Source organism: Stegostoma tigrinum, chromosome 11 (genome assembly GCF_030684315.1).
Source record: "Stegostoma tigrinum isolate sSteTig4 chromosome 11, sSteTig4.hap1, whole genome shotgun sequence".
Lineage (NCBI taxonomy): Eukaryota > Metazoa > Chordata > Chondrichthyes > Orectolobiformes > Stegostomatidae > Stegostoma > Stegostoma tigrinum.
Window position 1 is genome coordinate 19,204,967 of NC_081364.1, and position 12,794 is coordinate 19,217,760.

The following is a 12,794-nucleotide window of genomic DNA, read 5'->3' on the forward strand; positions in this document are numbered from 1 at the left end:
TCTGTTAATTTCTTCGCTGCTGGGGTTAAATTAATAAATTGTTGCTTGTTACTTATAAAGTGACTGTCAGGAATTTTCTTTCATTTAACCATCCCTACTCTGTAACCGTTTAACAGATGAGGTGCGGTCAGGCTAGCTTCTCTGGATGTTTTGGGTTTAATTATTAGAAGGGGACCTCTACTCCTGCCATAACAGATTGGGGGTCCGTGTCTTGATTTTAATTATCAGTGTGGTCCGACATCCTCTTCCTAGCAAAGTTAACAGTCTTGTTACCAATGTCTGTGAAAAGTAATTTATTTCTTGCTTTCGTTATAACAGAAGATTAAAAAAATTGATCCCGATACAACAGGCACAAAAATTTGAAGCAGCAATGAGGGTATAGTTGGCTAAAACTTTAGAAAATCCTGAAAATAATTTAATGCAACTGACAGGATCACAGTTTTTGTCTGTCTTCAAGGATCCAATAGAAATGGCACCCAGCATGGAGGCTTGTATGAGTCAGGTTGGTGGGATCAGTTAAGAATGGAGCTGTCATAATTAACTTGCTATATAAATGCAATATTTTCTTACTATTTTTTCTTTTCCTTACATCTGTTGCATCCCCTTGCTTCAGTAAGCATGTCTCCTTAATTCCTCATCAGCAGTACAATGAAGAAATTGGACAGTTGAGCACATAACGATGAGAGTCATTTCCAGAGCATGCCTGATAAAAGTGGTGCCTGCTGAAGTCTGATGATGCCCTTTAAAACAGTAAGCTTAACCATATCATTACAGAAATTTTCATAATGGTCTCCTAAGGCAGAACAATGTTTCTGGATGAAATAATTCATAAAGGATGAAAACAATTTGCCATTATTCTTCCATTGTTCTATCTGTTATTTTTTCTTCCACTTCCTTTTCTAACATTATTTAATTTGTTGTGTGTCTCTGTTTTCAAATACTTTACTGTCATATTCGTCCCTGGCTTGTTTCTTCATAGAATGGTCTGAAAATATATGTGCTTCCATATGCAATAGTTAGAAGGGCTGTGTCCAAATATATTTTCCAGTGGGTGCTGCACTATACACCTGAAGAGAAGAATGTCTAAAGGATAGACTAATGAGAAGGATGTATTCAAAAAGTACTCTATACTCAGATGGGTAAAAGCATTATAGCATTTGCTGCATTTCAAAAAGTAGTCGGTTGAAGCTGTGTTTCATTATTTTTCTTTCATTGTTTTCTTCAATAAAATTGATTGATATCCTCAGAGATCATAGAACTACAGTGCAATTATCCTGAAGATAATGAATAAGCTGAAAGATTTTTGTGAAAGAGAAAATGGAAAGGGATTAGAAAAAGCTTTATAAATTGATAATGTGAGCTCTTTATTTTTCTTTGAATGATTGAATAACCTTTAGTGCTCTGCAATTTGGTCAATGCAACTTTAATTAGATGGGAGGCTGCTAGAGAATGGAGGAAATGTTATTAGATATGACATTTGAGTTTATCTGTATAATCTCCTCCCTACTCTTGAGTAGAGTGGATAAAACATAGCCTCTAACCCTGATTATTCTTAGAAACAGGAATGGTGAAGTGCATTACTGATAAAAAAAATGTTTCTGGGCTCTGGTGTCTTCTCTGTCTTGTAGCAATGTAGACAGATGCTGTTTTACTGTACTGTTTATACACTGCAAGGGATAGAGAGGGAGATGGTGGGGAGGGGGCAGTGGGTGGCTGCAATTATCTCCACTAAATAAAAAAGTCTTGACAGTCCAAATCTCTCACCAGTAGAATTGATTAATTTTATAAGTGCAATTTGTGAAAATGCACTTTGTTGTCAGTATCCACTTTTCAAAGAGGCCACTGAGGCGTAGCAGTGAGATCAGAAAACCATAATCCGCAAAAAGGACTTCAGATCAATCAGTGCGTTATGAGCATAATTCATTTGGAATTCCAAAATGACAGACTGTCACCAGCTGCCCAGCAGCATCGTGATACCCACTAAATAGGTGGAGAAGCAACAAAGTGCAAAGCTATGGGCAGAGAATCGGAAAGAATGCTCAAATAAGGAATAAAAATGGTCCTTTCTCTGAACTAGTTCGCTTCCTTACCTCAGCAAGTCACAAAGAAGATAGTCTTTTTCAGTCCTGCAGCCACATATTTGCCACTGTTCAATGCATTGTATGACTCCATCTTGTCAAAAACACTACAATGGATTTGGGACCAGCTGGAATTGTGGTCAGCAATGAAATCTCTTTTCCTGATGTCTGTTTGCAAGGCAGTGAATGCAAGACCGACTCAGCTGCCACATGAAACTGTAACAATGGAAATGGGGAGAGGGAAAAGCAAAGTATCTGCATCCCAGGTAAATTTCAACTTTTGTTAGTCCTATTGGCCACTATGATTGCCATTTTCAATGAAATTCAAAGTCAGAAAATCAAGTGCCAAAAGGTAGGGAAGGATGAGCCTAAAATAATCACCATCTTTCGAGAAGAAGCACAAGGAAAACTAATGACAAGTCCCCTAGACCCAGCAACATGCATTCTTGGGTCTTAAAAAAGTGGCTGCAGAGATAGTGAATTATTGTAATCTTTCAAAGTTCCTTAGATTTGGGAAAGGTCTCAGCAGGATGGAAAATGCAACTGTAAGACCGTACTGATAAAAGGAGCAAGGCAGGAAGCAGGAATCTATAGACCAGTTAATCTAACATCTGTCATTGGGAAAATGTTAAAATTCATTATTAACGAGGCTGTAGCAGAACATTCATAAATTATTATAAGATTAGGCAGAATGAACATGATTTTGAGAAAGGGAAATCATGTGTGACAATTTTGTTAGAGCTCTTTAAGACTTAACAAGGAAGGTGGATAAAGGCAAGTCAATAGATGTAGTGTGTTTGCATTTCTAAAAAGGCATCTGATAAGATACCATATAAAAGGTTGCAATACAAGACAAGAACTCATGGAGTGATATGTTAGCATAGATAGAGAATTAAATAATATAAAAGTTGAGTTGTCATTGTCTTTAAAGACCCTTAGGCTGCTCTCTCATTCCAGAGGAACAACTGATCAACCACACCTCAGGCAAGAGGAGGGGTTAAGAAAGTAGTTAACCTCAGCCAGCGCAGGAATTAAACTAATGTTGTTGGCATCACTCTGCACCATAAACCATCCAACTGTGCTAACCAAACCATAACAGAACATAAAGAGTCAGGATAAATGGATAATTTTTACTTTGGCAAACTGTAACTGTTGGGGTGCCATTGAATCAGGTTTAGGATAGTGTTTTGATTTTATTTAATGATGGGACAGGCTTGTGAGGTTGCATGAACTTGTTCTGCTCCAATTTCTTATGTTTTATTTCTTCTTTCCAATTTTATTATGCTCACTTTTAAGTGATAATCTAGTCGACCACTAACCCAGACCTGTTTTGGGTTGAGACTTAGAATCATATCCAAATCTCCATTGCCTGTACCCTAACTCACTCCAAATTCCATTCACCCAGCTCATTGACTTTTATTGTCTTCTGGTTAAGCAAAAGCTGCAAGTTTAAATTTCTCAGCTTTCTTTCAACTCTCTCCACTGCTTGTCCATGCCTTTCTCAGTTACCTTCTCTAGTCCTACAACCTTTGAAGATATCTGCTCTAAATTTAACCACCCTCAATTTTACGTCATCCATCATATCCTTATCTGTGAAGGATCAAAAGTTCCAGAAATCCTTCCAAAAATCTTTCTAATTTTCATCCTCCCTTACCACTTTCAAAATGCATCTTAATACCCACCTCTTTGACAAGCAGATGATTAGCTGCCTTAATATTTGCTTTATAAAACTTCTGTCAAGCACGTTGTAGTGATGTTTTACTTTTAATGTTATTATATAAATGTAAGCTGCTTTTCAATGAGTAATGTGTGTGGAAACCTTCAGGTTGATGAAATGTTAGGCAGCCTGGGCTGTGCTAAATTTTTAATGTTGCAATATATTTCACTTTGTTTGTTTTAATTTTTACAGAGAAGATTTGTGTATTCACTCAATCACTGTCGATATTCACATATCTGAAGCAAGATCAGAGAATTTACCAGTCAATGTGAGTTATGTCTCAGCTTGGTGTGCTATGTTTTAGTGTCGGTAGCATCTATAGCTTTTAATGATGATACTAATATTCGTAATAACCATAATAAACAGCATAATCAAAGGCTTGAACTTTTTTCAATCAGCCCAGCACTAATAGATATTTCAGTGTCCAGAAGGAGGAATTTTGTTTGCAATCCAAGAAACTAAGGCAGGTTTGTTCCAATGAAGGTGTCTTGAATAGCTAAAATCTCTGGTTGCTCATTACTGAGATCACCTTTGTCAATTTCCAACCCCTCATGAGCAATTGATTAACTCTAAGCGTCAAAGCAATTCATCATAAAGCGCATTTAGCAGCGAAGATATAGAAATTTATGTTAGGCCTCTACTTTAATGTTTCACTAATTCCCGCTCATCTTCTGCACTGTGTTTTGCATACAACGGGAGTAAACAGGACTTTTTAATCCCTCTGCCACTTCCTTGCTTGAGAGCACCAGCACATTAAGCCACAACTTCAGCTATATCATTCTGAAGAGATATAGAGATACACTGTGGAGGAAGGGCCAATGGTTCACCAGAAACAGGAAGGTAAAAATGACCAAATGATGCAAGCTCACTTGTCATGCTGCCCAGTCGAATGAAACATTGGAAGAGACTCCATTCCATTTAATTGAAACTCTTTCTTTTCAACGGCAATGCTGAGTGGAGCCCACGTAGGCTAAAAATAAAATTCTGTGAGAAAAGAAATACTGAAAGCCATCAAGTAAAATGAAAACAACGTGCTTAACTTACCTTGTTCTATGTCAAACACTTCGACTGTATTGACAAAGTGTGGCCGGGAGTAGAAGTTGTGAGGCCCAGGCTGCTGAAGACCTCCAAGGCTATAAAAGCATTTCTCAGTCATAGCACAATTAGCAAATGCACGGCGGGTAGGAATGCTGGGATATTTGGTCCAGCTCTTTGTTTCCAAGTCTAAGGCTTCAAAAGCGGTCACGGGTAGTTTGCCCTGTCTTCCTCCTAAGATGAAACAAAGGGTTTGGATCAATGTACTTCATCAGTACATGCATCATTTTCTAAATAGGATTGCACAATTTTACGGCAGGCCACATCCACTGAAATATTTTACTTTGCTGTTGATTAAATATTGTTGACTAATGCTTATGTAAACCCAAGAGAGCTATAGCTTTCCAAACAAATAAGGTAACGTAGGACATTTGTAGCCCATTGTCAAGGTACCTGTGGGGAAGAAAGTGGAGAAACTGGCAAGCCATGTTGATGCTGTACAGAAATTTGGTTAGGTCACAGTCTGGCTGCCACCTACCAGAAGGATGTGGAGGCTTTGGAGAGGGTACAGAAAAGGTTTACCAGGATAGTGCCTGGTTTGGAGGGTATTAGCTATGAGGAGAGATTGGACAAACTCAGTTTGTTTTTGTTTGAATGCTAAGGGACCATCTAATAGAAGTTTATGAGAGGCATTGACAGAATGAATAGTCAGAATGTTCTTGCCAAGGTAGAAATACCAATTACTAGTGAAGATAGGTTAAAGGTAAAAGGGGGAAAATTTAAAGGAGATGTGAAAAGCAGGTTTATTATTATTTTTTATTATCTTGTTATCTCCTGATGTAACAGCCAGGATTGTAACCTCTGTGTTTCTGGAATGTGCGAAAGAGACTGATACCTCGTCATTCCTGCATCAATATAGCCTACATTTTGATTCCTTAAATTTAGCGTTGGATTCCTTATCGAAAAGGGTTGGCCAAAAGGATTACGGTGTTCGGCATCCTCGAGTGTTTGAATTCAAACTAACCAATGGGATATGCCTCAATCTGAATGTGAGACATGCAGATTCTGCCTGAAGTTAAAAGGATCTTGGAAATCTCGAGCTTGTTTTGAGCTGCTCACTCAGTAGAAATCCATCCCACCCTCAAACCACTTCCCAAAAGTGAAATCAAGGCAGTAGCAGTGATCCACTTGTAGAAAGGGTGAGAGAAAGAGCATGCGACACTAGTGGTCAGACCTCCTCATTCTCTTCAGTACATTCAAGACTATGTTGCCATGACTAGGATTCTTGAACCAAGAAAATCAAAAGATATGGGGATAGGACAATGAAGGTGAAATTGAAATGGAAGATTATTTTTTATCATTTTATTCAAAGACAGAGCAGGTTCATTGCACTGAATAGCCTCCTCCTAATGGTACTTCTGTTCTCTAAGACCAGAATTACTTCCAGCTTGTACTGAGAAGTTCAATGTCTTCTCCAGCAAGTATGTCAAATAAGCAATAACGTTGTGAAAATATAGCTAAAATACTAATGTATTTCTACAGAACAAAGTAACAGCAACAAGATATTACATGCAGCCTTCCAGATGTGGTCATTTACCTAGGACATAGATTTTATTGCCCTTGATGAAAGAAGAGGCTGCATACTGTGGTGTTGGCATCGGCGGTAGGGGCTGCCAATGATCCCTGGTTGGTTCATATACTCGTACCAGAGCTTGTGGAGCAGCATCAGAGCCCATGCCTCCCAAAGCGTACACTCTGCCATCTATAACACAATTCACATAATCAGATTAGAAGCATAACAAGGCTTTAACAAGTGAAACCAATAACGTTATAAGTGAATATAATGGCTTACATATCCCATTATATGTTACACCCAAGAAGTTGAGAGTCGGCACTGTTATTGTTAAATCCCAACGTACCAGATGCTTTTATGTTTTCAACAATCTGTTGACAAGTCGGAGTACAGAAATAATATTCAATAAATCTGGTTTCAGCATATTGATTTATTGTAGTTCAAGTTTTTGACTGCGATATGTTTGTATCGACTCTTGTCTCTTGCAGACTTCACATATTTAGTGCGAGTTTTTATGATACAGGATTAGTGAATTTTTATGACCAAACATCAGCGGGAATTCTTCTCCGTGGCTCATGGCACAGCAGCAAATGCTCAGGCAACATCCTTACAGCCAGAAATGGCTTTGTGTCGGTGCATTTGGATTGAATATTACAACCGTGGCATCAAACCTGATTCAGAGAATTCATAGCATTTCACACTTACACAATTGCTTAATTTGACCACTGTCAAAATTAAATCAAAATTTGCACTGTGTTCCATGTTGATCTATCAGTAGCAACTCACATTTCCTCGGAATCTGACTAGTACATGCCAGAATGTGAAAATCAGTGTGAAACAAGCAGAAATCTGATGTTTGATAAAGGCCTGGGGAAAATGTGGATTCTATGCCATTTTACTTCTTTAAGTTCCTCTTTATTAATACCATAAAAATTAATATTTGATGTCATCAATCAATAGGCTTTATGTGCATTCAGGTATAACGCAATTGTGGAACTTTTCTAGGGGTGCAATCTTACAGGGTCTGAATGACATGGGCAATGGTAAGATTTGTGACAGAATTGTGTGAAAAGTCCAGCAAAGCCCACCTTGAAGATGGAAACAATAGGCTACATCTTTTACGTAAATGCTGGATGTCAAGGTGCGATTCTTGCTTATCAGCAGCAAATTACCTATTAAGAGCCAATTAGTGGTTTATGATTAATTGATTGCATATCTCACCTCATTAATATTGAGTTTCCAATGTTCCAAAAGCCAACGATCAAAGTAGATGCTGGGAATTCTCAACATGGACTTCAGAGCAGTCTCAAAATCATTGCTGCCTGCAAAGAGCCTCCACGTTGCTCATGATAAAACTGTATCTTAGGACAGAATCCACAGGCTCCAGCCACGTGCAGTACCCTCCACCTGCAAACACCGACATCCGATATTTGCCAAACATGCAGGATCCCTGTGGCATCTCTCTGATTCACTTGCAGAACTCTTAAGAAACAAAGAGGTTCATGGCAGGGAACAGCAGCAATTATCAATAAAAAGCTGCTGCAAGAGCAGTTTGCATGCAGGGACAGGCACCCAGCACATGGATTGGACCAGGTTGCACCTTAGGACTATGTGTATGCTGTCTTGCCACTGGCTCACCTAATGCCTACCTGCACGTTTACTCAATCTATGCCTTTCCTTGTTTTGTTGTCTCATGTCTGTTAACGCATTGGAGCTTCAGCCAGAACCTAAAGGCTATCAGCACTGCCATATTGACATGTTCTTTGTGCAGAAACACAGACAAGCTGCTGGTCATGCTTTTCAGCAGGGGATCTGGTCAGAGGATGAGGAGGCAAGATTGGCTTGCTGCATGCTACCCTGATACAACAATCCAACACTGACATCATATGCCAGATGTCTTATGCACAAAAACACTGCCCATTTATTCAACTAACTGGCCACGGAAGAAAGTGTAAGGTTGGGGAGTTCTAGTTCTCAGCCTGGGGGAGTGGGCAATGGTCATACATGCAAACCAACACTCAGCTGTAAGAGGAATCACTTACTGTCACTCAGGGAGAGTTGAAGGCAACGATCTTGGATCAGTCAGTCATGTCTGGAGACTTCTCGTCAAAGTCAATTACAGAATACAGTCCTTAGATTCTTGGATCCCTCTCTGATGAAGGGTTTAGGCCCGGAATGTCAGCTTTTGTGCTCCTGAGATGCTGCTTGGCCTGCTGTGTTCATCCAGCTCCACATTTTGTTATCTTGGATTCTCCAGCATCTGCAGTTCCCATTATCACTTGGATTCTGTGTGTTGATCTTTCAGGAGTGTGCTGGGCACTGGGGGGAGGTGGATTTTTCCACTATAGGCCAGACAGGGATTGCTACATGTTCCTGGCATGCTGAGTTCTGCACAATTGAAGCGATGTGCTGGCTACTGAAGAACTGAGGGAATAGGAGCAGTCTTCTAATTAGTCTTCTAACAGTCTTCTAAATACTAATGAAGAGGATGAGGATGCCAAGATGTTAAACTCTTTTTCCACTGCCTCTGGCTGTGCACCTATTTCTTTAATTGGAAGTCTAGCCTGCCCTCTAACAACCCCTTTTCCCACCTCCACCAAACCTCACCCCCTGGACACTACCCCACAGCCTATAACCCTCCCTCAACCTCTTAATCTCCAACTGCCGTCATGGCATCAATCACCTCAATCTCTCTACCCTTCTCACTCACTCCATCCTCTCCCCATTGGAACACACAGCCCTCCATTCCCTCTGCTCCAACCCCAACCTCACCATCAAACTCGCAGATAAGGGGGTGCAGTAGTTGTATGGCGTACTGACCTCTACATTGCTAAGGCCAGGCGCCAACTCTCTGAATTTTAAACTGTCAATGGCTTCCCCTCACCCATTTCTGAAGGAGGGTCCAGACCCGAAATGTCAGCTTTCCTGCTCCTCTGATGCTGCTTGGCCTGCTGTGTTCATCCAGCTCCACACCTTGTTGTCTCAGACTCCAGCATCGGCAGTTCCTATTATCTCTGAGTGATAAATATGATTGAACTGTCTTTCCAGTATTCTTCCTCTGCCCAATAGCCTATTTTATCCCATTTGTCAATATGTGTGTGTTTGTAAGTCTATAAGTAGACTAGAATTTTAATTAGTAATATTACATTCCAAAATTTTCCAACTCTACCTGTAGCAAGAGTCTAACTGCTTGTTAATACTTAGTCATTCTTGTTCTGTACAGTTACCTTCTCCCTGTTTTCTATCAGCCTGGGTCTAAAAGATAGGGAAATTTGGGAACTTTGCATACTTCATAAAATCTTTAATTTTTATGATGACCCCAAGAATAGCAGGGCCCAATTTCAAAAACTTTGCCACAGTGAGGCGTGACATTCCCAAAAGAACATGAGTGAATCAGATTGCTATTTTGCAACCATCAGTGATAGTTGTCATGGTCTTCATTACTGACGTTAGCTTTATATTCTACATTTTTATTAACTGAATTTAAATTCCACTAGCCGAAGTGAGATCTAAGCCCAAGCCCAACAGCATGAACTTGAGCCTCTGTATTATTGGTCCGTTAACCACCAACTTTCTGTGAGGGTTTCAAGAAAATTGAGTTTGATCTCAGTAAGACACAATAAAATCAGAACATAGGCTCTAAGACTGACACAACATTGCAGACGCTGGTACAGGAGGTTGACAAGATGAGAGGGGTCCTTTAGCACAGAAGATCAAGAGACCAACAAGACATTGTGAAGGTTTTGGGTGCAGATAGTCAAACCAAGATGCAGTGCTAAATGAATTATACTGACCTCACACAAGAGGTAAATTTAACGAATGCACCTTCAAATGTCATATACCACCAGCAGCCTCAGACACTGGCTAATGCACCATATAGTCTCCATCAGCTATGACTTGCACTTCATATTCATAGCTTCACCTCATCCTCACATTTCTACAAGCTCAAACCTGTATCTCACTGCTCGTACAATTCTTCGACTGACATCATCTAAACACATTGTATCACACTTGCTGCCCTCTCTCTAGTAGGATAGGCTGGTGAATATTTGGAGGTAGCATCAACTAACCAATGGGGAATAGGCCTGATTACCTCACCATACAGTCACAGAGTTGGTACACATTGTCAGTCGAGCAGCAAGGACTGTGGCCCTAACCCACAGATCGGTCTGTAAGGTTTGAAAATAGTGATGCATTCCTACCCAATTTCTCTTCATTGTGCAAACTTCCCAGATTCCAAAGCTGCAAGCTGCAGACGGTTGAAGGAGGTACCTTATGCCTTCAATCTGCTTTCCTCACTGCAAGCCAACAGTTGCCTTCCACCTTTCAAATACTCATGAACTACTAGCCAACCAGACAGTGGTGCAGAATCAAAGAGCAGTCAAGAAAGAAGAGACTGATGCTGAAGAAATACTGTCACTCACTCCCACAGTTCAATGACCCGCTCAGATATGAGTACCATGTGTACCTTACAATGTATCTTAGGGGTAGGATTTGGACATGGTGAGTCATTGGTCACATCTGGCTTGCAGCCAGATCAGATGGAAAGGGATGTATGGATTTTAGTTTGCTGGATGGTGATTCATGCCTTACTATACTGTTGCAGAGAACCTAGGTGAGATTTCTATGGGCAGCATACAGAAAATATTGATGGGTATGTAAAATAAAATAGTGCATGACAAGTCAGCAAGAAAACATGTGGTCAAGGAATGTGCAGGAGCCCAGTATGAACTGTGTACTGTACTTTTCATAGGGCTTGAAACCCCATACTTCCCAACATTTTACTACTTCCTAAATCCATGAGAACTACCAATTGTTGTTATTCTTGACTGCAGGCTCAAACATGATCCCATGTCTCCTGGCCAAATCTCAGTTTCTACTGCAGTGCAAGCACTAGATTCAATGAGATGAGACAGGGGCCGTCTACAGCAAACTGGGAAAATCTGCTAATTAGTAAAACAACTGAAGAGCAGTGGAGAATGTTTAAAGAAATATTTTACAAATTACAAGACCAGTTTATATCTCAGAGGGAAACACTCCCCTTCATAGGAAACATAGTCATGGACGGCAAAGGAGATAAGGGACACATAAGATTAAAAGAAAGGGCTTACAAAAATGCAAAAAGCAGAGCTGACTCTGCTGAATGGGAAAGAAATAAAGACCAACAAAGAGCCACAAAGCAGCTTATAAGAGCTTCTAAAAGGAATTATGAAAGGAAACATGCCAGGGACATGAAAATCAATACACAGAAATTTTATAGTTATATAAAGACCCAGTCCAAAGATGAGCAGTTTGGTGGACTGGTGATGTTAAATTGCCCGTAGTGTTCAGGGATGTGTGGGTTATGATGGATTGATTGATTGATATATTTGTTTATTTATTGTCATGTGTACCGAAACATAGTGATGAAACTTTGTTTACGAACAGTACAGGCAGATCATAGTAGGCAAAAGATATAGAGATCAAAAAAAGACTTAGACTGAGGCACACATTACATTGCACAAGCATGCACTAGGCGCGATCAATGTTAGCAAGATCAGCGTTATTTCAGTCTAGAGAGTCCAATCATCAGTCTGATAATGGACAGTAAGTAGCTGTTCCTGAACCAGCTGGTGCGTGTGTTCAGGCTTCTGCATCTTCTGCCTGATGGAAGAGGTTACATGAGATCATTCCAGGGTACAATGGGTCTTTGATGATGTTGGCTGCCTTTCTGCAGGAGGGAGCCATGTAAATGGAGTCCATGGATGGAAGATTAGCTTCTGTGATGGTCTGGGCTGTGCACACCACCTTCAATAGTCTTTTTTTACTGTCCTGGGCAGAGCAGTTATCACACCAGGCCATTATGGCAGGTGACAGAAAGCAGGGACACTGAGTAGGTTCTCAAATTGGCAAGATGTAACCTGTGGTGTACTGCAAAGATCTGCTGTAGGCCCTCAATTATTCATGTTATTTATTAATGACTTGGATAATGGCATTAAAAGTTATATATCCAAATTTGCTGATGATATACAGTTAGGCAGCATGGTAGACAGCGTAGATGGTAGTATTAAGTCACAAAAGAAATTGATAGACTAAGCAAATGGCAAATTGTAACAGATGGTGTTCAATATAAGTAAGTCTGAGGTTATCCATTTTGGACGAATAAAGGATAGATCAGAGTCCTTTCTAATTGACATGAAGTTAAGTACAATGGATGCCTGAAGGAATTTGAGGGGTCAGGTGTATCAATCTTTAAAATATCATGAAACATGCAGAAAATAATCAAATAAGCTAATGGAGTACTGGCCTTTACATCTAGGGGACTGGAGTACAAGGATAGAGAAGTTATGCTTGAACATCTAACAGTACAGCACAGTACAGGCGTTTTGGCCCACAATGTGGTGGCAAACTT

At 40.1% G+C, this 12,794-nt stretch overlaps 1 protein-coding gene across 1 annotated transcript in view; it reads right to left on the reverse strand.

Moving 5' to 3' along the window:
• The window catches only part of klhdc8b (kelch domain containing 8B), a 94,135-nt gene that overhangs the window by 32,601 nt on the left and 48,740 nt on the right, over positions 1-12,794 (reverse strand). Inside the window, exons 3-4 of the mRNA XM_048547437.2 lie at positions 6,428-6,592; positions 4,840-5,064 (exon numbers count right to left, since the gene is read on the reverse strand). Of these exons, the coding sequence (XP_048403394.1) occupies positions 4,840-5,064; positions 6,428-6,592 (390 nt within the window). The remainder of the gene's footprint in view (positions 1-4,839; positions 5,065-6,427; positions 6,593-12,794) is intronic.